Source organism: Zootoca vivipara, chromosome 3 (genome assembly GCF_965207765.1).
Source record: "Zootoca vivipara chromosome 3, rZooViv2.hap1.1, whole genome shotgun sequence".
NCBI classification, from domain to species: domain Eukaryota; kingdom Metazoa; phylum Chordata; class Lepidosauria; order Squamata; family Lacertidae; genus Zootoca; species Zootoca vivipara.
In genome coordinates, this window is record NC_142586.1 from 105,616,979 (window position 1) to 105,641,528 (window position 24,550).

Genomic DNA, 24,550 nt, shown 5'->3' on the forward strand with positions numbered 1-24,550 from the left:
CTGGGTGATTAATTCCAATCTTTCAGTACACAACTTGCTTTAAGGATGTTATTATGGTTTATGCAACCCACCTCCTTTACTCTTGATGGGGAAAAAAAAGTTTGGGGTTTTGTAAAAGAAAAGGATGTACCATCAACAAGACAGCAGATTTTTGAGGACGGTTACTCCGAGATAAAACTTGGCAAGCAAAACAATTAACACCAGAGATAATCCATTCAAATTTTTTGTTTGGGCGTCTCAGCTTTTCTGTCTAGACTCAATAGCTGCTGGATAGGAAGCACGGCAACCTTTATGCTGCAACCTTTATGCTGCAACCTTGATTGCTTCTGAAATTCATAAGATTATTTCAAATGAAGGAGGGCGAGGAACTCATTTAACCTCAACTGGTATCTCTTTTAATCAGTGCTGTTTTTCTAGAAGAAGAGGTGCTGGATCTCACCATGAACTTTTCCCTTGTTCTATTAGAATGACAATGGTGCCCACCTGAGAGGTGCTGGAGCTGAGCTCTGGCTGAAAAATCTCTCTCTCTGCTTCTAATGTCAATAAAGCTACCATGCATTGAGCCAGACTTACCCATGTAAAACTTGCATAACATTTTCTTCAATCATTGCCCGTCAACGCAAAGGAATGGCCTGGGGTGTGCAGGCACAAAGGCGATGGATGGGTGGGAGGAAAAAAAACTTGCTTCATGGATTGTGGAAGATACACATAGCCTTATGGTGATCTCATGGAGGACAAGGGGGATGAGGGGTTAAATTTTGCTTAATTCGATTTCCTGCATGGGTATCATTTGTGCACATGTAGGAAATCACATGTATTCTTGGAAGCTAAGCAGGGTCTGACCTGGTTAGTACATGGATGGGACACCCAATTGGCAATTCTTAAGTTATTAAAAATTTTTTTGCATTTTTCTCCCATCGCTCCTCTCAAGAAGCTGTGATCTTTGCAGCCCCTTTTCCATTCTAACTTCACAACAACCCTTCACGGTTGGCTAGAATAAGCGTGAATGGCCTACAGTCACTGAGTAAGGTTTGTGGCTGGACAGGTGCTTTCAAGCAGCTCTGCCTAATTTTTTTTGTATTTAATTTCTTTTTTTTATGGGTAAGTAGAATTTCTGAAGCACCCACCTAGCAATCACCGGCATGACATTTCACAACGTTCGGCATGGTGAAGTGGTTAAAGTGTCTAACTAGGACTGGGAAGACCAGGGCTCAAATCCCCATTGTGCCTAAAATCTCGCTGAGTGACATTGGACCAGTCACCAGCTGTCAGGTTAACCTTTCTCACAGGATTGTTATGAAAATAATGTGAAGTTGGGAAGAACCATTTTCAACATACTGAGTGCCTTGGAGAAAAGGTGGGATGAAACTGACAGAATAATATAATAACCAGAAATGTCTCAACGGGTGAGGCGAAGCTGGAAGGCGAACTGGAAGGAGAGAGGCAGGGGCAAAGGGACAGGGGGGTTAAAGTGGTGCAAATTTAATGGCACCAAACTGGCTCCACTAGGACATTTTCGCTGCATGAACTTCCCTGGCACCTCTCACCTCTCTCCAGGTGAGCAACAGGTGACATGCCTCCTTAGGAAGCTTGTGAAGTGAGTTGACCCCAGCTGGCAAACCACTTCTGATAATGGCAAGTTCTCAGTCTCTCAGAAGAAGGCATTGTCCCAACAATCACAAAAGCCAAACAAAAGTTTTTTGCTCAATATTTTGGCACAGGAACACTTTGCCTATTAGGGGGTTGATTAATGGCTGCTTTTTTATCTCTTTCCTGCTTCCATCTGCCTTTCTTCCAATTTTGGATTGTTGAGTGATTAGTTTCACAGAGGAACAGATGAGAGGAACAGATGAGAAGAACAAATGTTACCAAAAGAGGGGGGGGGGGAGAGGAGTTGCCATTGAAATTTAGCCTAAAACACAATTGGAAGCAACTCTCTGGAGGTTCCTCTTTAGGTGAAGAATCTAAAGAGTTTTAGAAGATAATTACTACTGAAATCTCTTCAAAGACGAGTGGTGATTCTGCTTAGGTCTAGATGGGAGGAAGCCATTATGGAATTGCTGGACTCCAATGCTCCTCTGCCAATGGTCCAACGATATCTGCAGGGCTCCATGTTGGCTACCCCTGGCCGAGCCTCTAACCAGATCATGCCTAAGACAAAATGTGGAGTGAATTTGTGGGTCCTTCATGCAATAGAAAACATGAGAATGTGGTGTGAAATTTTGTGGTCAAACGAAACGTGGTTAAGAAGAGGCACTGGCTTCACATGCAATGCCAAGCTATAGGTAAACAAGGAAAGGTTTGTAAGCCAACAACAAACCATGGCTTCAGATCATGGTATGTTGGCAGTTAACAAACCATAGTTGAGCCATTGGGCAGCATTCACGCATAGCACAAAGCCATGGTTTAGTAAACTGGGATTTAGTAAACCATGACTTAGTGTTGTGTGAACTCGGCCAGTACCATTTCTAGGCAGAGTATGTCCATTGAAAAGAGCATTTTGGTGCCACTCAACATGCTATGGGGGCTATGAATTATATCCAGAAATCTCTCCCCTGTGTGATGGGCCATGGAATGTACAGTGAGGTAACTTCCTGAGGTGGTTTTTTTTTTGTGTGTGCGCCAAGTTCTCTCAGTGAAGTGTTAAACCTATATATGGGATTTGACTGAATCTGCTTTGCAGATTTGACTGAATACTGCTCCTTGCAGGAATTCCTTCCACGTAGAAAAGTTGCCTAGCCTTTCCCTGATATGCTAGTTTTCTACATGAGGTCATTTGGGAGGGAGAGGGGATTGAGATGCTAAGATGTGTCCTGCTCCGCCTGCGGCCCAGAAACATGTCTACCAAGAAATGCAAGTTCTCTTCAGGCATTCCGAAAAGGGGAAAGTAAACAAGTGAGATTGAAAGCACGTCAAAGTGCAAGTAGATAAATAGGTACTGCTCTGGCGGGAAGGTAAACAGCATTTCCGTGTGCTGCTCTGGTTCGCCAGAAGCGGCTTAGTCATGCTGGCCACATGACCTGGAAGCTGCACGCCGGCTCCCTCGGCCAATAACGCGAGATGAGCGCCGCAACCCCAGAGTCAGTCACGACTGGAGCTAATGGTCAGGGGTCCCCTTTACCTTTACCTTAAACAAGTGAGGAGAACAGCAGAGACAAGCACACCCGTCCATCATCATTCCCATCACCTTCCAACTTGGGGTAGGTGACTGCCTGCAGCTGGGAGCCTCTGGTACCTGTGCAGGTTCTCTGTGCTCCCTTCCCCTTTACCTCCCCCCCCGGTATACTTTCCCAATAATATGAAACACCTTCGAGAAAGTTATTATCTCTATCTGATCTCTGGGAAACAAACTATTGCCTCTGCCCTTACATGCAATGGAGAAGTAACTTACACAGGAGAAATAATTTTGTCAGATTTCATCTGATCCATGTCTGCTATGTCCTCTCTTTCTTTCAAAACCAACACAAAGGCCAGTTCCCAAAGGAGTTTAATAGCTGTTCCTCCACCCCAGGGAACTCTGGGAGGAGAACAGAGGACTCTCAGCACCCTTAACAAACCACACTTTCCAGAATCCTTTAAGAGAGAAGCTATGACTGTTAAAGTAGCAGCAACAACAGACAACACGGTGATGTTGGCGAAACAATGAAAAGGTAAACCACCGTGAGACATTATATTCTAACCTCGATAAGTTGGACCAATTAGATCGGGTCTCCTGTTCTAATTTAGTGATGTCTCTTAGAACCATCTGTTCAAACGTGGTAATAAGTGGGTCTGCAACATTGGGACAGTATGTGGATCTCTTTCTAAACCTAGGTACAGATGAGTCTATAGGTGTATTGCCAAAACCTTTTTTTAATTTTATAAGTCTAATCAGCCTAAAGACATCCACTCGGGTATTAAATGAGTTATATCGGGGCTTTGGCACAAAACCCAAACCCAGGTTTAACACTTTCCTTTCCAAAAAGCTCAGAGGTCGGGTAGATAAATTGACTATTAATTCCTTTGTTTGTGTCGTCTCCCTCGCATCTGGGAAAAATGCCCCTTTGAGCGGTTGTTCCTAGTCCAGTATCTGGGTCTGGAGGAATTTTCATGGAGAAATTCATCTCCAGAATTCGTGGCTGATTCAGAACTTTCCCCATCTGTAATCTCAAAGTCAGAGTGAGACTCTACTGGAGTGGCCCATGTAACTTTTTTCTTTGGGTTTTTGGAATTCTGCCACCAATTATAAACCCTACCCGTATCATAATCTTTAGTATCCCTGTTGAATTTTTTTATTTTAAGCTCTTTCAAACTATTCTCAAATTCCTTAATATTGTTTTCCATCTCCTGCATTTTCCTTTAACCTTGTATTTAACCTTGTAACCAACTGTTGCATTTTACCAATCTTTGAGAATTGTGAGCTTTGGCAGTCTTTTTAAGCCTTCACACATGAACCTTTGGTGAGTAATTTTAAACATTTCTGTATGATATTTTAAAGAAATGTATAAGCATTTATGGTGCATCATATTAACTTCTTATTATTTAAGAAAGAGTCCGCCCCCTGAGGAAACCATCATAGCTGCCAAGTTTTCCCTTTTCTCGCGAGGAAGCCTATTCAGCATAAGGGAATTTCCCTTTAAAAAAGGGAGAACTTGGCAGCTATGGAAACCATTCCTGTGAAACGGGCAAGAAGCTGGCCACCCGTCGATGAGATAAGAACATATGGGAAGAGATAAGAACGCATGATACATCATAGCACTTTATTGTCAGACTTGATTATTGCACATTATACTGGACTTTTATGACCTCGAGCATGAGATTTTGCACACATTTTTGAATCTCCTTGTATATGTGAAGGTTGTATATACATAAATTTGCACCTCACGGTGGTTTACCTTTTCATTGTTTCGCATGACTGTTAAAGTGGCATAAGAGTGCTTTAAATGCATTGTGTGGCCACATAGAAATTCCATAAATTAAACTGCATTGAGGTTTGCTGCTGAAAACAAACTTTGTTGAGATCTTATGCCTAAGGAAGAACCTGCACATGCTCTTTCCCTTAGAAAGACCCTGACAACCCCTCTTCCTAAAACCACCCTGACATGTGCAACAATGCTTTGCAGTGATGCTTAAGTGATGTGGTCTACTAAGGCACAAATGGGGGAACTGTGACCTTCCAGATCTCAGACTCCATCTCACATTGGCCTCAGCCAGCATGGCCAAAGTTCAGGGATGATGGGAGCTGTAGTCCAGGAATATCTTGAAGGACCACAGGTTCCCTGTCCTTGGTGTCAACGCCTCTCAAACCTTCACGGATACAGGGACAATTGTAGGGCCCCTTACTGGACCAAATCCTTGCTATGTATCTTTCGTGCACAGGGTGAGAATCTGCCATTTGGGCTTCATCAAGAAGAAAGCCCACAATTTTATTCCAGCAAGGACACCGTTAAATATCGGTGGTAATCTCTGTGTTACAGAGCTGCGAAACATCTGATAAAGAACACTGCCTGTGTCAGTCCCCGAGAAATAAATGGGAACTTCAAGAAACCGCCTTGTAATTGGGAAAGCCAACAGTGATCTGTCTTCATTTATTCTCATTAGCTGTTCTTGTTCCATTTTATCCCATAAGGACCATTTGCTTTCCCCACTTTTTAAAATTTTTTTAAAAGAAAACCATCCTTATCTAGGACTCCCCCTCACGCGCCTCCTCCCCACTCCACTTTTAGGAAACTCCGCAAAGTACTATGCGATCATGATGCAAACCACCAACTTCTTTGCAAAGGAGAAAACGTCTCAGAGGAGAAGATAGGAGCTAGTTGCTACAACGCTCCTGTTGAAAAGGTTACCAGATTTTCCGTGGATAAGTTTCAGCAGATGGACTTTTGCTTTGTTCAGTTTCAGCAGCAAGGTTTTTTGTTTGGGAGAAAATGCCAAGTGCTTAATATCATAAATTACTTTGGAAACCCCCACTGCTGTGGGAAACTCAGATTGAAACATTTTTTTGCACAGGCAACTTATCTCTCTCCAACGCTTGCAAAACGCCTTGGGGGAGGGTTGCCGTGGTCCCAGAAGAACCAGCCATCCCTCCCTCTGAAAATCTGCAGGAAAGAGTGAACCCAACACATCAAAGGAGGAGATAATCTCCAGAGACCAAAGCAAAAAATCTGTCATAGAGTTCTTTTTGTTGACCAATTTACTCACAGTTCCGTGGCGTTCTTGGGGATGTCCTGCGGCACTTGGGTCACATTTGTGTCCTGGCAGGTGAACACCAACTTGTCCGAGAACTTACAGATGGGATGCTGTCTCCCGGAGCAAGCCCCCAAGAGGAGAAGCAGGCAGAAGCAGGCAGAAGGGAACAGAGCCATGCTTGCCTCTGCAATGCCCTCTCTCCCGGCCACTGAAAGAGAAGCTCCTCCTGTCTCACTCCTTCCACCGAGGCACCGCCTTAAAGGGCAGTGGTGAGTCATGTGACACCCAAGGAAGGTCTTCTGCATGTCAGGGGTGGGCCAGAAGGTAGATCTGCACTCCATGTGAGTGATTTGCAGCACGATTCCCTCCCTCCCCAGTTGTTTGAGTAAACAGCAACATGACATCAGGCAAGGGCTGTAGTTCGGTGGCAAAGCACATAAGTGCATTGACTGACTGACTGGTTGTATTTACTGTACTTTTCCATGTCTAAGACGATTTTTAAATTATAAAATAATGTAATAAGTTAAAAAAAAATGGGGTCGTCTTATACACGGATAGTTCAGGGGGGCGGGTGGGTGATTGGTTTCAACCACGAGCAAGAGGTTGTCAATGACGATTGGGTGGGTGATTGGTGGCTGCATCGAGGGCTGGTGTCGATTGGCTGTTGCTCTGCCAATTGGGTGGGTGATTGGTGGCTGTGTGAAGGCCTGCTGTTGATTGGCTGCCTCTGCAGCAGTTGGGTGTGATTGGGAGATGATTGGTGGCTTTGGTGACGTGTCTGATTTGCAGTGTCAGTCAGGGCACAGATTCTGTTTTGACTTCCAAGGTACGACTGTATATGGTACCTTTTCATTTTCTTTTACTTTAAGAGGTTCTCAGTTTCACCAATGTTCAGAGTCTGTGGACGTTCGGAAGCAGAGGAAACTTAACATTCTGCTAGCATATGCTCAGGGTGCTCTTGCTTGTTGGATTTTAGATTCGTCCCTGAAATTTAGGGTGCTTGAGAACTGCTTGCTTTATAGAATTCTAGAATTGTAGAGTTGGAAGGGAGCCTGAGGATAATCTAGCCCAGGGGTAGTCAACCTTTTTATACCTGTTGTTGTCGTTTAGTCGTGTCCGACTCTTCGTGAACCCATGGACCAGAGCACGCCAGGCACTCCTGTCTTGCACTGCCTCCCGCAGTTTGGTCAAACTCATGTTCGTAGCTTCGAGAACACTGTCCAACCATCTCGTCCTCTGTCGTCCCCTTCTCCTTGTGCCCTCAATCTTTCCCAACATCAGGGTCTTTTCCAGGCAGTCTTCTCTTCTCATGAGGTGGCTAAAGTATTGGAGCCTCAGCTTCAGGATCCGTCCTTCCAGTGAGCACTCAGGGCTGATTTCCTTCAGAATGGATAGATTTGATCTTCTTGCAGTCCATAGGACTCTCAAGAGTCTCCTCCAGCACCATAATTCAAAAGCATCAATTCTTCAGCAATCAGCCTTCTTTGTGGTCCAACTCTCACTTCCATACATCACTACAGTCATACCTCGGGTTACGGACGCTTCAGGTTGCACGTTTTTGGGTTGCGTACTGCGCCGAACCCGGAAGTACCGGAACGGGTTACTTCCGGGTTTCGGTGCTCGTGCATGCGCAAAGCTCAACTTAGCGTTTTTGCGCATGCGCAGAAGCGCCAAATTGCAACCCGCGCGTACGCAGACATGGCTCTGGGGGTTGCAAACACTGCAGCTTGCGAACGTGCCTCCTGCACAGATCACGTTCGCAATCCGAGCATCCACTGTACTGGGAAAACCATAGCTTTAACTATACGGACCTTTGTCGGCAAGGAGATGTCTCTGCTTTTTAAGATGCTGTCTAGGTTTGTCATTGCTTTTCTCCCAAGAAGCAGGCGTCTTTTAATTTCGTACTTCTGTCACCATCTGCAGTGATCATGGAACCTAAGAAAGTAAAATCTCTCACTGCCTCCATTTCTTCCCCTTCTATTTGCCAGGAGGTGATGGGACCAGTGGCCATGATCTTAGTTTTTCTGATGTTGAGCTTCAGACCATATTTTGCTCTCTCTTCTTTCACCCTCATTAAGAGATTCTTTAATTCCTCCTCATGAAATTTTTCTACCTGCTGCCCATTAATGCATTGATGGTAAAATTTCCTTACCAGTGCTCGATGGAAGGAGAATTCAGCTTGTGCCATAGAACCCCCTACTGCCCACCTGGAATCCTGAAACGCCTACTAGTGGGTGGGAGGGACCAGGTTGACAACCCCAGATCTAGCCCAATGCCCTCCAGTGCAGGAGTATGAAGCTGTCTGATATGGGAATTGAACCTGCAACCTTGGCATTATCAGCACCACACTCTAACCAGCTGAGCTATCTATGAGATCTGACCTCAAAAACTGGTCAATCTTATTGTTAGGTTAGCTTTCCCCCAACCTGGTGTCTTGCAAATGTTTTAGACTTCAACTTCCATCATCCCAGACCATTGGTCATGCTGGCTGGGTGCATGGGGGAGGGGCCAGAAATCTGGGAAATTCTGGGTTGGAGTCTTCAAGGTCTTAGTCTGAAGACATCTTTCTTCTCGCTTGCTCCCATGAAATCCTTTTTAATGGGGGGATGCCAGGATTTCTAAGCCCATTGCCATACGCCAATTTAGGCCTCAAGAAACACCACTTCAGAGAGAAGTGGGGGGGGGGGGTCATATGACTGGATGCTCCTCTACGCAAAAAAGGTTTCCAAAACTCCACACAGGTAGAAAACTAGCACTTCAAGGAGTGAGCTCAAGTTGAACTCTTCTCCTTGACATTATTTACAGGGATTTATTTACTTTTTTTGTGGGGGGTATGGAATAGCATTCCAGCATGTGAGACTCCCTCTCCCTCATTCTGCCACCTGAGGTGGCACAGCCCAGACACAGGTTTATCACCCTCATCTGCTATTTGCGGGAAGTCCCCCCCCCCCCGGCGTGGAACGCTCCCAGGTCATGCATGCTGAAAGGAGCCCCATAAATATCCTTCTAAATAATGCTTGCTTGCTGTCCGTTTCAAAGCGTGCCCAGTATCTCAGTAGCATATGTCAACAAACAAGCAGGCACACAGCAGTATCCGTCTCTCCCTCTGACCTGACAGTGCCCTTATTGCCACTAGACAAATATTATTATTTTTTAAAAAAAGATGGCTCCTGATGTAAGGGGGTTGCTTAGGTGCCAGGAATTTCTGTACGGTTGAGACTTGATCTATAGCGGCGTTTAAGGGAAGCTTGCATTGAGTGGAGAGAATGGGCGACTCTGCAGTCGTGATCATGCAACTGAAACCCACAGACACTAAATCAGCAAACAACCCAGAAACTGAAACAGAGTTTCTGGGGCATGAATTTTAAAGGTCATCAAGGACCTTTAAACCACCTCTCCCCCCCCCATCTGGCAAGGGTTAATTTAGATCCTGCACCTCTTCTTAGATAACTAACTAAAGCTGGGGCTTGTGGGGAGGACAGCAAGCTCAAGGTTTTTAACTTTTTGCAGGATGCGGTGAAAGTGGAAGGATGCCGCCCCCCTCCTCGCTGATAAGGCTAGAATTCAGGGTCATCCGGTGGACTGGCAGCAGATTCAAAAGAGTCTAAAGAAAAGTGCATGCAAAAAAAGAGAGGAGAGAGCAGGAAATTCCAGGTGCAGAGGAAAAGGTTTGATACAGTCACATCATATTTGGAATATTTGGCTGCATTTCCTTTGGGGCAACCTTATTTTTTTTGGGGGGGGGAGACACATGCCAGTGGCAGGCGTACCCAGCTGCAAAACTGGGTGGGGAAACCTTTGTACAGTAGGCTATTTTGCAAACGCACTCACACAATCCTCTGTGCCCTCCATCCAGGCAAGGAAGAGACATTGCCATGCAATAGGACCCAAGGAGGGTGGAAGGCAGGGCTGCTAAAGGAGAGGAGAGGAAGTCTGATTTGGGGAGAACTGGGGTGGGGTGTTTGTCTATGGTCTGTGGCCCTGAGATCCCCCTTCCCTCACTGCCAGATGTGTTGGCCACTGGCTAAGATGACTTTGGGAAGGGAATTGAGCAAATTCATTGAATATATGTATTGTTGCCGGCACCCCAATCTCTGAGAAGTTCCGTATGCAATGGCGTCTGATTGAAAAGAGCAGGAGAAATTGTTCAGAGCTGCCATTTTGAGACGTTTCTTGTACAAAGTGTCAAAGTATTTTAAAAAATCCTTTAAAAAGAATAAGCAATAAAACAGTCTTTAGCACAGAAGGCAGAGTAAAATCACAAAAATATAGATAAAATTGACAGCTTTTAAAAACAAATATGCATAACAACGTCGTGGAGGCTAAAGAGTGTTACACACTCTGCGTAGAATATTGTCTGTCTTATGATTGACCCTTTCCGGTGTTCAGTACAAAGGTAGACAGACAGACAGACAGAAACACAGGCATGCACTGAAATGCACGTGTGCCTTTAGAAGCACTATGAAGTTTATTTTATCAGTAAGAGACACAGCATGGGTGGGGAGGGAAGTCAAATTGAGTCTTCTTGATACATTTACAAAGACTTTTGAAAAAAAAATACTCCATAGTTTTTTTAGCAGAGGGCCTTCTTGGTACTGGCACCCCCCCTTCCGTGGAATGCCCTCCCATCAGATGTCAAGGAAATAAACAACTATCTGACTTTTAGAAGACATCTGAAGGCAGCCCTGTTTAGGGAAGTTTTTAATGTTTGATGTTTTATCATGTTTTTAATATTCTTTTGGGAGCCCCCCCCCCCAGAGTGGCTCTGGGGAAACCCAGCCAGATGGGCGGGGTATAAATAAGTTGTTGTTGTTATATCGGTTTGCAGAAATGAAGCATTCAGTTTGCTCAATGTTGGGGAGCCTCAGTTCTGTGGGGCAGATGCAGCCCTCCAAGCATCTTTCTGTCACTCTTGGGACTCTCCCCATGTCACACACACCCTTTTTCACAAGCCACACCACTTGCCGGCCCTGATTTTTCACTCCAGTGGCAAAGTTTTTGCCTGGCTGGAATCTGTCCTCAGACTATGTGCTTACTGGATGGAGGAAAGTGTGTGTTGGGGGGGGGAGTGTGTGCAGAAAACAGCCTATCATCAAAAGGGCAAGATAGATGCGTATTTGTTTCCTTGCCCACTGTTGTCTCTGGCTCCACCCACCACTGTCATGTGACACCCCCCCCCAGAACTTTGCCTGGAAGGAAACGCGACTCTCTTTGACCTAACTTCTGCCTAGAACAGGCGATATGATGAAATCAACGTATACGGCAGGCTCAGCTGCTTCAATTCCACAAGGACCGGCACGAAGCTTTTATCCAATCTCTCTCTTAAGTGGCGTTCGACTACTTGGCTGGGTCAGAGGGGCACATTTCTGATGCTGAAATAAAATTGCCCCAAAGTGATATTAGGAGAGGCAGGCAGAAAACCATAATAAAGACAGGCCCGGGGGACTGATTTTGCTGAGGCTCATATTCCTGTTTCGTCAATGTCCTTCCTAACCTAATAGTACTACGCCTCACGGGGATTTTTTATTTTTTTTAAAGTTCTGGGTTCAATCTGCGGTACAAAGCAAGAGTGAGGTGATATTTCTATATAGCACCCAGTTTCCTAAGCAGTGAGATGTGGGAAACCTCAGCCCTGGAAGCTGAAGGCAGCTGGTTGGGCCCCAGCCCCGTTCTGGATCCTTTTGAGTGCCTCTTTGCCTAGCGAGAATGTGCCCTTGAGTTGCGATAATGCCTGGTGTTTGTCTGCTTGGAGGTTGCTGAGATATGTGCGGACTCAGAAACCTCTGACATTTGCAGTAGCTAGAATGTGGCCTACTGGGCAAATGTTAAGAGTCCCTTCTATGGTTCTATGGCCGCAAGCACTTTTTCCAGCAGTGGTATGCAGCCCCTGGCAAGTTGCCCATGAGGGAAATGTGGCCCTCAGCTTGGAAAATATTCTAGGGCAGTGGTTCCCAACAGGTGGTCCGCGAGCTATGCCAGAGGGGTCTGCAAGATGCTATTAGAATAAAATATATATTAAATATATTTCGTATGATAACAGATTTTTTGTTTTGTCCGCTTCCTGCATGAGCAGAGTCTAGCGCAAAACTAGAATTAGATGAGGCAGTAGTTCTGCTGTATGCCATTAGGTGGCGCTTTACAAACACTACTGTTTTGCAAAGAGGCAGCGCGCGCATTCTACTAACGCTCACCTCCCCAAGATGCTTTGCGCGTGTCGGCTTCATTTGTGCGCTATTGCGCAGGTACCCTGTCTTCTCCATTCCCCTCCCTCCTCCCTGGACTCTTATAAAAAGACTCTTAATTTGGCTCTCACTTTTTAATTTTAGGATTAGGAATTAATGGGGGTCCTTGTCACAACAGTGGCTCGATGAGGGGTCCTCAAGAAAATTTTGTTGGGAACCCCTGTTCTAGGGGTTTTAGCTTCCTTCGAAGGGGTGATCAGTGCTGAGCAAGGAACTTTTTTTGGAGTATTTGGTGGGAAGAACCCACTGGGAAGGGACGCCCAAGGGAAGAAGGCTCAGAGCCCTGGGAGAGGTGATGGGATGGCAACGAGTGGTCAGAGGGAGGAAATGGGGAAGGAGGTGTAGGAAGCTGAAGAGGTAACAGGGCTTAGTAAGAAGGGAGAATCTGTGGCAGAGAGAAGTCCAGAATCAGAAGGAGAAGCTGAAGCAGGAGAGTGGGAGGAAGGAGGCCAAGAGGTGGAAATGAGTTAGGCTGGCGAGGAGTCACAAGTGTCTCCCCCTCCTGCTGAAACAAGCTCCCTTCCCTCCTTGTCTCCCAGAACCAGAAGAGGGCTGCAATGGGCGGAGCAGCAATAGGCTTCATGCAGGTGTAGTCTCTGATTGCTTGGGGAAATTCCTGGAAAGTTGGGGACTTAGATGGCTGCGGGGAGGCAGGGACTTTCAGTTTCATCAGCTGAATTCTTGGAGTAAGATCACTGTGCTCATTAGGCCTGACACTCAGTCAAGCCTGTGAAGATAGTATTTTTGCTAATACAGTTGTACCTTGGTTCTTGAATGCCTTGTGACTCGAACGTTTTGGCTCCTGAACGCCGCAAACTCGGAAGTGAGTTTTCTGGTTTGCGAACTTTTTTGGGAAGCCGAATGTCCGACGCGGATTACGCAGCTTCCGATTGAGCACAGAAAGCTCCTGCAGCTAATCGGAAGCCACGCCTTGGTTTCTGAATGTTTTTGGAAGTCGAATGGACTTCCGGGACAGATTCCTTTTGAGAACCAAGGTACTATTGGAATGAGTTGACGTCAACCGTGAATGGTGTGATGTACTCCTGGCTGAATCTGTGACACAAAGGGACCTACCTCTGTAGTCATAGAATCATAGAGTTGGAAGAGACCACAAGGGCCATCCAGTCCAACCCCCTGCCAAGCAGGAAACACCATCAAAGCATTCCTGACAGATGGCTGCCAAGCCTCTGCTTAAAGACCTCCAAAGAAGGAGACTCTACCACACTCCTTGGCAGCAAATTCCACTGCCGAACAGCTCTTACTGTCAGGATGTTCTTCCTAATGTTCAGGTGGAATCTTCTTTCTTGTATCTTGAATCCATTGCTCCGTGTCCGCTTCTCTGGAGCAGCAAAAAACAACCTTTCTCCCTCATCTATATGACATCCTTTTATATATTTGAACATGGCTATCATATCACCCCTTAACCTCCTCTTCTCCAGGCTAAACATGCCCAGCTCCCTAAGCCGTTCCTCATAAGGTATTGTTTCCAGGCCTTTGACCATTTTGGTTGCCCTCCTCTGGACACGTTCCAGCTGCTGGCAATCCCCAGTAGGCAGAGCTGGGCTCAGGTCCTGCTTGCTGGCTTTCCACAGGCATATCTGGTTGACAAGGATTCTGAAGGAGATGGACCCATCAGGGCTATGGCTATGGTCTTATGTTATTATGTCCCTTGTAGATCCTGCCCTGGATCCCATTTTGAATCTAAGATTTTTCCCCTGCCCAGCTGATTCCTGCCCAGCTTAAGCCTGAATAATTTCTTTCCCCTCCTTACATCATAACTTGCAAGGTACCCTGCAATGCACCTCCCTCCTCCGTGTCTCCTTCTTCCTTGACCCCATGCTGCTTTGCGGGGAGGCGGGGAACCAGCATGAAAGAAGGGAAAGGGGGAAGCTCAGCACTTGACTGAGACATGAAAGGCAAAGAAGAGCCTTGCGGGAAATGCATTTTATCCTGACGCTTAATGAAATAAATAGAGAGGTAAAAATGACAAATTAACATTTGTTAAACTCTCCCCAAAAAGATGCAAATGAAGGACGAATCCCCGTAGTGGACTGATGAAAAGGAAAGGAAATTTGAAAGCCTCGTGCAATTACTGAAGGTTATTAATATTGATAGAAGACAGTTGAAAATGGCCTAATTACTTGGCGAGCCTTAAAAGATGCTGCTGATGAGAACTGAAGTGGGGAGGCTGAGGGGTTGGTTTCGTGGGGAAGCAGGGAATCCAAAGTCGGAGCCGTAGTGCGCTGCTTTCTGACTTCTCTGCCTGGGAGAAGCGAGTCGAGGTGTGAGCAGCTTTGTCGGTCTCAGGGAGTGAGGCATGGGAGCCCCAGGTGGCCAGTCATGAAAGAGAAGGCGGAATCAGGTCCCTAGACAGAGACCAGGCAAAAGCAGGTCCAGGAGCGCCAGTGTAATTAGTCAGGAGGAAGGGGGAAATGGAGAATAAACTCAAGACTTGAGGAAGTGAAAGATGGAGGAAGTGAAAGAATCGTGAAAGGTTTGCGCAGTGGACAAACTGAACTAGGGAGAATCTACAAGAGTGGAGAATAGCCTCCCTGGTAGTCATACTACTACTACTACTACTACTACTACTACTACTACTACTACTTTATTTGTGCCCCACCCATCTGACTGGGTTGCACTCTGGGTGGCTTACAACATCTACAAAACCATAACACCAAACATTAAAAACCTCCCAGTACAGGGCTGCCTTCAGATGTCTTCTAAAGGTTGTATACAGTAGTTACGTATCTCCTTGACATCTGGTGGGAGGGCGTTCCATAGGGAGGATTCAACTGTTGAAAAGTCCCTCTGCCTGGTTCCCTGTAACCTCACTTCCTACTATGAGGGAACTGCTATAAGGCCCCCGGAGCTGGACCTCAGTGTACGGGCTGAACGATGGGGGTGGAGATGCTCCTTTGGGACCGGGGCCATGTAGGGCTTTGAAGGTCAGCACCAAAACTTTGAATTGTGCTCAGAAACTTACTGGGAGCCAATGTAGGTCTTTCAGGACCAGTGTTATATGGTCCCGGCGGCTACTCCCAGACACCATTCTAGCCGCCACATTCTGGATTAGTTGTATTTTCCGAGTCACCTTCAAAGGTAGCCCCACGTAGAGCGCATTGCAGCAGTCCAACCGTGGGGTCACCTGATGACATTAGGTGATTGACAAATGGGAGGCCCTGCCTACATGTCAACATGGCCCATGTGTGCAGTGGGGTCAAGGAGGTCAGGATCTGGCCCCCTGGCTAGATTATATTCCCCATCTCTGCTCTAAAGTCTAAAAAGGTCCAGACAGTCATTTATTTGTAAGAAGGAACGTTGGGGTAAGCACCATGTCAAAATTTTCTCTGCATGATTCCAGGGCAGCAATTGCAGGCGCAAACCTGGCAGTGGATTCCATTGAATTCAATGACCCTTCAAATGATAAACAGGAAAACAGGGTACGGAAGAATAAAGTTTTAAAGAATCTGTCAGAGCAATAAGCCGTTTTTACTCCTACGCTAGTTTTTTAAAACATTAGTTTATTTATTTGCCTTACTAAAAATGTATGCCGCATATTCGAGCTCCCTGCATTTTCTCGCTCAGTAGCCCGTAATGTCTAAAAATAAAATACATCTCCTCTCTACTTGACCTCGCACTGCTTTAGACAAACTAGATCTGCATGTGGAAAAGAAAGGCTCCAAATGAATAGAGACATAACATATTCAGCGAATCCTTCTGGGAAATGCAGCCCTCTTACAGCAGCCTATCTTGATGGTTCATTAAAACAGAGCACATATGGTGTGTGTGTGTGCATGAGAGAGAGAAAGAGGGAAAAAAACAGGAAAGAAATGGAGCATTTTCAGAATCTTCCAAAAGGGATGCAAAGTTCTTTGGCCATTCTAAACAGAGCAACAAAGACAGTGAGATGAGTCAGTCCACTGCCAGAAAGAAGGAGCCAGGAGGAAAGTAGATTAGAAGTGCAAGGAAAATGAAGAGGCCAGTCTGTGTGTTTTTTTTCACCTGTGGAACTCCTGCACACCTGGTGAAGAGAGGCTGAGCTTCCTCTCCATCATGATACCTGAAGCTGAACACTTCCTGCCACTGTAAACCTGGTCATTTTCTGCTTTCAAGGGTCTTTCAAGGAGTGCTTTGCAAAAGGCTCTGCAAGACATGATGATCAGCTGATAGTTGGGACTTGTGGAAATGCCTTATAGGCGTGCTTTGCATGAGATGGGTTTCCCCCCATACCTTCCTGCCTCACACCTGACTTCAATTTCCATTCCTTTGTTTCTTCTTTATCTGGTCTTAACTTCCGCTCCTCACATTTCCAAGTTATTTTGAAGTTTTTTAAGACCTGAAAATTCATCAGCATTTGAGTGAGAATTTCTCCTAATGCACCCATGTTTGCACTCAATTTTGCCTAACATACGCATTTTGGCAAAGCATTTCTCCCAATGCATTTTTTTTTGCATGTCATTTTTAGTAATATGTGCATCTTTATGTGAACTTTAACCAAGTGTACGCATTTTGTGCACATCGCTTGGCTGGAGACACGCATTGCAAAATTCAGGGGGTGCAAATTTCGAAGGATGACATGTCACTCACAACTTACACACATTTTTAAAGTACGCAATTTTTATTAAATTTTCTGTTTTACAATTTCAAATACTCATTTTACATTTGTAAGATATCAATGACTTCATCTTGGCAGTTAATTAAAAAAAAGAAAAAAAGGGGGGTGTTCAGGGAAAATATTTCTGACAATCCCACCTGCTATTGAACCCAATTTGTTTTGACTATATATGATTTTGGCTTTAGGCCCAATCGCCGGAATCTAACCCCTGTGAACTGAGAGTCACTTGCATTGTTTCAGAAAGTGCAGTTTAGGTAGGTTCACCTCTAAATGCGAACCAAAACTAATTTATCCCCCATCCCTCCTCCCAGATTAGTGGTTCCTAACCAGTCCTGTTTATAAGGGGGACTGCTCTCCTATCGACTGGCATTTTCAGCATTCCCAAAATTCTGCACCTGGTGTTTGCTACAAATGCTACTGAGAGCATTTGTTGCCTTTCGTATAGTCAAGGCTGCCTGCTAATGCCCTGTTTGACCTTCTGCTCCCACAGGTAAAATGGTAAAGGAACCGAACAAAACATGCACCTGTGATTCCAAAAATGGCTTTTGCTCTCAGAAAGCCTTCTTAAAAGGTATTGTTCTTGAATAATAACTAAACTAAAGATGGAACGATCTCTATTCTTATCCCTTGTAGGCACTTTCAAGCTAGAATTCTGAAAGCATCAACTAATGTTCAGATATATACTAAATCCCAAATAGTTGCACCCTCCATCTTCATCTCCCTCCAGTGCTGTGCCTCGGAGTGGGATAACAACTTTTTTGGTGTGTGTGTGTGTGTGTGTGTGTGTGTGTGTGTGTCATTTTTGCTCCACGGCACTTGCAACCCACTGGGTTGAACACAGCCAGCCAGCCATTATGTTTTACCAGATGCATGATGAACCCCCCCCCCCCCGGCAACCAGGCAACAAAACTTGTGAATTTATTGAAGATGGAGCAAGCTTGTTTTCTCCTGCTCTGGAAAGTAGGGCTCAATCCAATGGCTTCAGGTAGCAAGAAAGGAGATTCCGACTAAACACCAGGAATAGCTTTCTGACAGTATATTAACTGTTTTGACAGTGGAACGGACTACCTTGGGAGGTGGTGGAGTCTCCTTCATTGGAGATTGTTAAACTGAGGTTGGGAGGCCATCAGTTGGGCTCAGAGTTTCTTCCAGCTCTATGATTCTGTGACGGAATTGACCCACAGTACATGGTTGATGAGCTGGATTAAGCCTTATGAGTAACAAGTTATACAAGCAGGTTCTACAAGCAAACATGTTCTGCCAGCTGAGCCTACTGTTCAAAGACAAAGGAGACAAAGGTATGAATGGGAAGACCACATGCAGCAATGAATCCATCTACTCTTAGAGAAGTCACTTCAGGCATCTGATCGGGGGGGGGTGTCATTGAAGGGCAGCAAATGCTTATTTTCATCACCATTATTTTACTGCTGGGAGTTGGGAAATGAATTTGTGGGGTTTCCCCCTCCCTCCAATTTAACTTGGCTCATCTTGGGTTCTATGAGTCTTAACTTGAGCAGGTGGGGTCATACCTGCCCAGTCTCCCGCTGAAAAATGCAGGATCAGCAGCGGCGCGGCACCGGAAGTTGCGTAGAAGCAACTTCCGGGGCTGCTCTGACCATGTGTGGGCATCGGAAATACGGCAGAGCGGCACCGGAAGTCACTTCTATGCATGCCCGGTGGCCATCTTTGTGGTGGCCACATGCCGGTGGCCATCTTTCTGGTGGCCGCCGCCATGCGGCCACCACCAATATGGCCACCGCCATGCGGCCACCACCAAGATGGCTGCTGGGCATGCGTAGAAATGACTTCCGGTGCCCCTCTGCCCTATTTCCGGTGCCCACACATGGGCAGAGCAGCACCCAAAACGGAGCCTACCTGGCAGGTAGGAAATCCGGGGGATTTCCGGGATTTTTCTCCATTCGGGAGAACAGTGGGAAATGGATTAAAATCCGGGGGTTTCCCGCAAAAAACGGGATACTTGGCAGCTAAGGGTGGGGTGCAATTCCCCATTTCAAGCAGCAACTTTTCTTACACTGGGCCTGTCTCTTGGGAGGAATAGTCTTCTTCCAGACTAGTAACCAAGGCAACCATCTGCCTTTGCCGACCAACGTCTCTCCCCTGCTCGCATGGCATATGGTGTCGAAAACGTTTGTAAATCACCAACAGGCAGATGCTCATCCTGACCATTCCATACACCAGCATATGAGGTCCAGTTTTTCCTTAGAATGTCCTGCTTTTCCTTAGGATGCTCCTATTTTCTTTGGAAAGCTCTTGGAGGGTGTGGAGTTATTTGATCCTTGAGCCAAGGAGAAAAGTAACTATACAACCTTTAGAAGACATCTGAAGGTAGCCCTGTATAAGGAAGTTTTTTTTTTAAAAAAAAGTTTAATGTTTTATTTTGTTTTTATATGTATATGTTGGAAGCCTTCCAGAGTGTCTGTGGCAACCCAGTCAGAATAGCAGGGTATAAATAATAAAATTATGATCATTATTGAATAGGACACTCTTATTTTCATTGGAAAAATGTTGGAGGGTATCTAGACCTCTTTTAAAGCCATCCAAGTTGGTGGCCATCACTGCCTTCTGGGTGAGCAAGTTCCATAGGTTGAGCAAGCCTCAATGAACACAGTAGGGTTTACTTCTGAGTAAACACCTGACATCTCAGATCTAGCCACTTTTGTTCAAAAGTAAATCCCTTTAAAATCCCTTTAATGTAAATGGAGCTTCTGGCTAAGCTTGGGGAGGATTGGAGATTTGAGGTTCGTAGATGTCTTCACTGCACTTCTTAAGAAGCTTATTTTATTTATCACCACTCAGTTTACCCCAATTAAAGGCCATTTCTCTCTCCTCTTTTTAATTTCACAAGAGAGCAGTAATTTAAGTGATCATTTAATCAGGATAACCTCTTTGCGGGGGTATATAAGCTTTGGTGTGTGTGTGTGGTGTGTGTGTGTGCTCTTTTTCACCATTAGTTCTTTAGAGAGTTGTTCTTAATATTCTGGAGAACAAGTATGGCAGACATTAAAAGCGAATGTTAACCAGAATTCATTGACCCCCAAATTGAATATTTTAATTCTGAAGGAAAGTTGTGCCAGCTTTAGCAAAAACAAAAAACCCCAACCCTCTTTAGAATAAGTGTTTCCTCTGCTGCTGCAAGATTTATCCCACTTTAGCTGCATTTATCGGGAAAGACATGCTATTTTTATTTTATTTTTTGGTTTTCAATGCACCAAACCCCTGTGGAATCCCCTTTTTATGTCTAAAAACTTCTGATCTTAAAGGACATGAATTATTCACCATAAATTCCATACATCTTTTGAAAATGATTTTTTTAAATAGAAAAATGAAACTGCATATTTAAAACTCCCCTCTTGTTCCTTGATTAACGGGGTACCATGATTAGAATTAAGATGCCGAACCAGAGGTGTGCATGTGTGAGAAACTTTACAAAGAAATCATCATATCTTAAAATAAAAAAATAAAAAAATCAGTATAATACCTATAATGCAGCCTGGCTGAAGAGGGCCGAAAGACACCATGCAGCACATTTTAATAAACGTCGTTTAGATAAATGAAAGAGTTTATTTCCACCTGGATACACTGGTAAAAGAGCCGCTCGAGTATAGTGGCAAAGCAGGGATGGGGGAACAGAAACTGTAGCCATCCAGATATTTCTGGTTGCCATTATTCACTGGCCTTGCTTGCTGGGGGCTGATGGGAGTCTAACAACCTCTGGAAGGCTAAAAGGTAAAGGGGCCCCTGACCATCAGGTCCAGTCGTGTCCGACTCTGGGGTTGCGGCGCTCATCTCGCTCTATAGGCTGAGGGAGCCAGCGTTTGTCCGCAGACAGCTTCCGGGTCATGTGGCCAGCATGACAAAGCTTCTTCTGGCGAACCAGAGCAGCGCACGGAAATGCCGTTTACCTTCCCGCCAGAGCGGTCCCTATTTATCTACTTGCACTTTGATGTGCTTTCGAACTGCTAGGTGGGCAGGAGCTGGGACCGAGCAACAGGAGCTCACCCCGTTGCAGGGATTCGAACCGCCGACCTTCCGATCAGCAAGCCCTAGACTCTGTGGTTTAACCCACAGTGCTACTTGGGTCCCTAAGCGCCACCTGGGTCTGGAAGGCTACAGGTTGCCTATTCCTGGATTAAAACATTGGACTTCATTCCTTAGCCCCATACTCTCCAACATTTTCTGTCCCAAATCCAGGACCACCCCCTCATGCACCCCCCCCATAGGTAAAAGGTAAAGGACACCTGGATGGTTAAGTCCAGTCAAAGGCGACTATTGGGTTGCAGCACTCATTTCGCTTCAGGCCGAGGGAGCTGGCGTTTGTCCACAGACAGCTTTCCGGGTCATGTGTCCAGCATGACTAAACTGCTTCTGGCACAATGGAACACCGTGACGGAAGCCAGAGTGCCCAGTCTGGTTTCCAGAGTGCACAGCGATACCTATTTATCTACTTGCACTGGCATGCTCTCGAACTGCTAGGTTGGCAGGAGCTGGGACAGAGCAATGGGAGCTCACCCCGTCGCAGGGATTCTAACCGCCGACCTTCCGATCAGGAAGCCCAAGAGCCTCAGTGGTTTGGACCACAGTGCCACCCACATCCTATCACCCCCATACCCGCCCCTCACCCACCCAGGCCGACTCGGCTTTTCATCTCCTGACCTGCCCAGGTCCACTACCTACCATCTGCCACACCCCTTTGACGGTGCCGGTCTTAAATGGGACATGCCGGGATCCAAACAGAACCCAGAATTGGCACCTGTGATTCAGGATGTCCCAGTTAAAATGGGGGTAAGCGGTTGCTGGGCCTAGGATGAGCTGGTCAAGGCTCACCCTCTTGGTTTATTTTGAGGATAGCTCAACTGCCTTTTAGGGCGAAGCCTTCTCACAGTTACTGACATAAAGAGATTAAAACGCAATTCCAATCAAACGCTATCAAAGTTAAAACAGCTACAACATTTCAAAAGCCAGCACTACATTCATTCAATAGTAATTGAAGCAGCCAAGAAGCAGCAATTGAAAGCCAGTGGTTTAAAACCAGCAGTGATGTAAAACATTGAAAAGTTCCCGCGTCTTAAATTACAATTGGGTTTTCAATGCCACTTTAAAAGCCAGCACCAAAGGGAGTCAAACATATCTCCCCGAGGAGGGAGTTCCACAGACATGGGGCCACCACCAAACTGGTCCTCTCTACAGCTCAGCAATCTTAGAAATCTTGCAGGAGGCCCTACAAGACTTTAGATCAATACCTGGGTTTACCACAGCGTCCTGTTTATGACATCCCACCCCCCCCCCCCGAATGATCGGTCCTGCTTCACCGGGTGTGAGTAGAAGACACAAACCAGGAACAAGCAAGTGAAGCCTGGCATTCTGTAGGGATGAGCAAACCTGTCAGTTTCAATTTCTCCCAGTTTCTCCCAGTTTCTGTACAGTTATCCACATTTCCACATCAATTTGAGAATTTTTTTTAAAAAAAGAAATCCTCATGAAAATTCATCAGCATTCCTGATATACACAGTTTTGGATGCAATTTTGCCAAATATACACATTTCCCTTAATATGCAGCTTTGTATGTCATTTTAGCTAATATAGGCATTTATAGGCCAAATGTAGGGACCCAGGTGGCGCTGTGGTTAAACCACTGAGCCTAGGGCTTGCTGATCAGAAGGTCGGCAGTTCGAATCCCTGTGACGGGGTGAGCTCCCGTTGCTTGGTCCCAGCTCCTGCCAACCTAGCAGTTCGAAAGCACGTCAAAATGCAAGTAGATAAATAGGAACTGCTACAGCGGGAAGGTAAACGGCGTCTCCATGTGCTGCTCTGGTTTGCCAGAAGCAGCTTTGTCATGCTGGCCACATGACCTGGAAGCTGTACGCTGGCTCCCTTGGCCAATAATGCGAGATGAGCGTGCAACCCCAGAGTCGGTCATGACTGGACCTAATGGTCAGGGGTCCCTTAACCTTTACCTTTTAGGCCAAATGTACCCCAGTATATGCAATGTTTAAATGCCTTACTTCACTGGAGAACTGTACTGCAGAATTGGAATGGTGCAGATTTCGAAGGATGGCCGTGTTTCATTTTGCAGAAAGTACAAATCATGTATATTCACCTTTAAATGTTTATGAATCCAATTTCTTCCCATGACTTTTGAATTTAGGACTGTGATTGTTGTTGTTGTTTAGACACTTAGTCGTGTCCAACTCTTCATGACCCCATGGACCAGAGCACGCCAGGACTGTGATTAGGTATGCCCTAAACAAGTCAGGATTTGTAAACCAAAAATAAACTAGGGATTAAGGCTGGCTACCCACCCTCACTTCTTAGGGAGCAAAACCCAAGATCCACAGGGAGCCAAGCTTATAATTCCTGGTTTGTTTTCTGCTCGTACCAAGGGAGCGATCGGGTAGCTCACACACATACAGCTCACACACAGCAAACCCCAGCAAGCCAGTAACTGTGGTTTTTGTTGAAAGGAGAAGCTGGTGCTCACATTTGCACCCCATGAAGAGGGGTGAGCCAGTATGGTTATGAACCAATCCACAGTCGTGCTGATCTCTTCTGTTTTGAATTCAGCCACTTTACTGTTTCCAATTTAACTTCACTCTCTCCCACATTTACTCAGTGTGGGCTAAGTGGAAAATCAATAGCGTGTCGGGAAACATCACTTTTGATTTTCATTTTCTGCTTTGCCTTTCATTCAGGGATGAAATTCAAACCTGTTTCATCCATGTAGGGGCGAACCAGGTATTTTAGGAAAGTAACTGGGGCTGTTTTGGTTTCTGATTTCCCTTTTATACCATCCGAGTACAAGGCTGGTTTGCTCAGCCTCAGAGCAAAGGTTGCCGAAGACTTCTTATACCCAAAATAGCCAAGTCTTTGCTAAATCGTGTCCTCCCTCAAACAGGGCACGTGTTGCGGTGAGACCTGGCAACCAAACCCTTGTCTTGGGGGTGGGTACGATTGGATAGCCACAACACCCGATTGGTAGGTCCCTTGTTGCTGGGCTTAATCTGTCCAATGGGACGCTAGGCAAATGGATCAAGGGACCTATATATGCCAATGCACATGACCCTGAGCTTTCTCTCTTGGTCAGTGCATCGGAACACCTGCCCACCTCTCCCTACTTTTAGAGCTTGCGCACTTGACCTTGCTATGCCGTCGTGCATCACCTGTCATTGGGACAGGGGCACAGCAGGAATTTTCCCCACTTGGCTGATTGGCTGGTGCCATTTGGGTTTCGCCTGCCGCCCGCGTAGCAAATCGTCACAACTTGTAAGGTTGCGGATAGGCTCTGGTTCAGGTGATAGGTGTGGCAGAACGCTCTAGCCATCCCTATGTGAAGGGTATTCTGTTAAAGGAATCCAGGGACTCAATGGTTTGGTCAATCCTGCAAAGGGTTGTGCCCGTGCTTGAGTTCAGGGGGACATCTGGGTGGTGAACATAGCATGTCCCTGGCTTTCCGCCATTCCAGGTGTTCACCCTTGGCTGACCTACAATAGAGCTCTGGGCCAGCGCT

At 45.9% G+C, this 24,550-nt stretch overlaps 1 protein-coding gene across 1 annotated transcript in view; it reads right to left on the reverse strand.

Moving 5' to 3' along the window:
* The window catches only part of FSHR (follicle stimulating hormone receptor), a 92,535-nt gene extending 86,089 nt beyond the window's left edge, over positions 1 to 6,446 (reverse strand). Inside the window, exon 1 of the mRNA XM_035110488.3 lies at positions 6,181 to 6,446. Within this exon, the coding sequence (XP_034966379.3) occupies positions 6,181 to 6,446 (266 nt within the window). The remainder of the gene's footprint in view (positions 1 to 6,180) is intronic.
* Between the last annotated feature and the right edge of the window lie 18,104 nt (positions 6,447 to 24,550).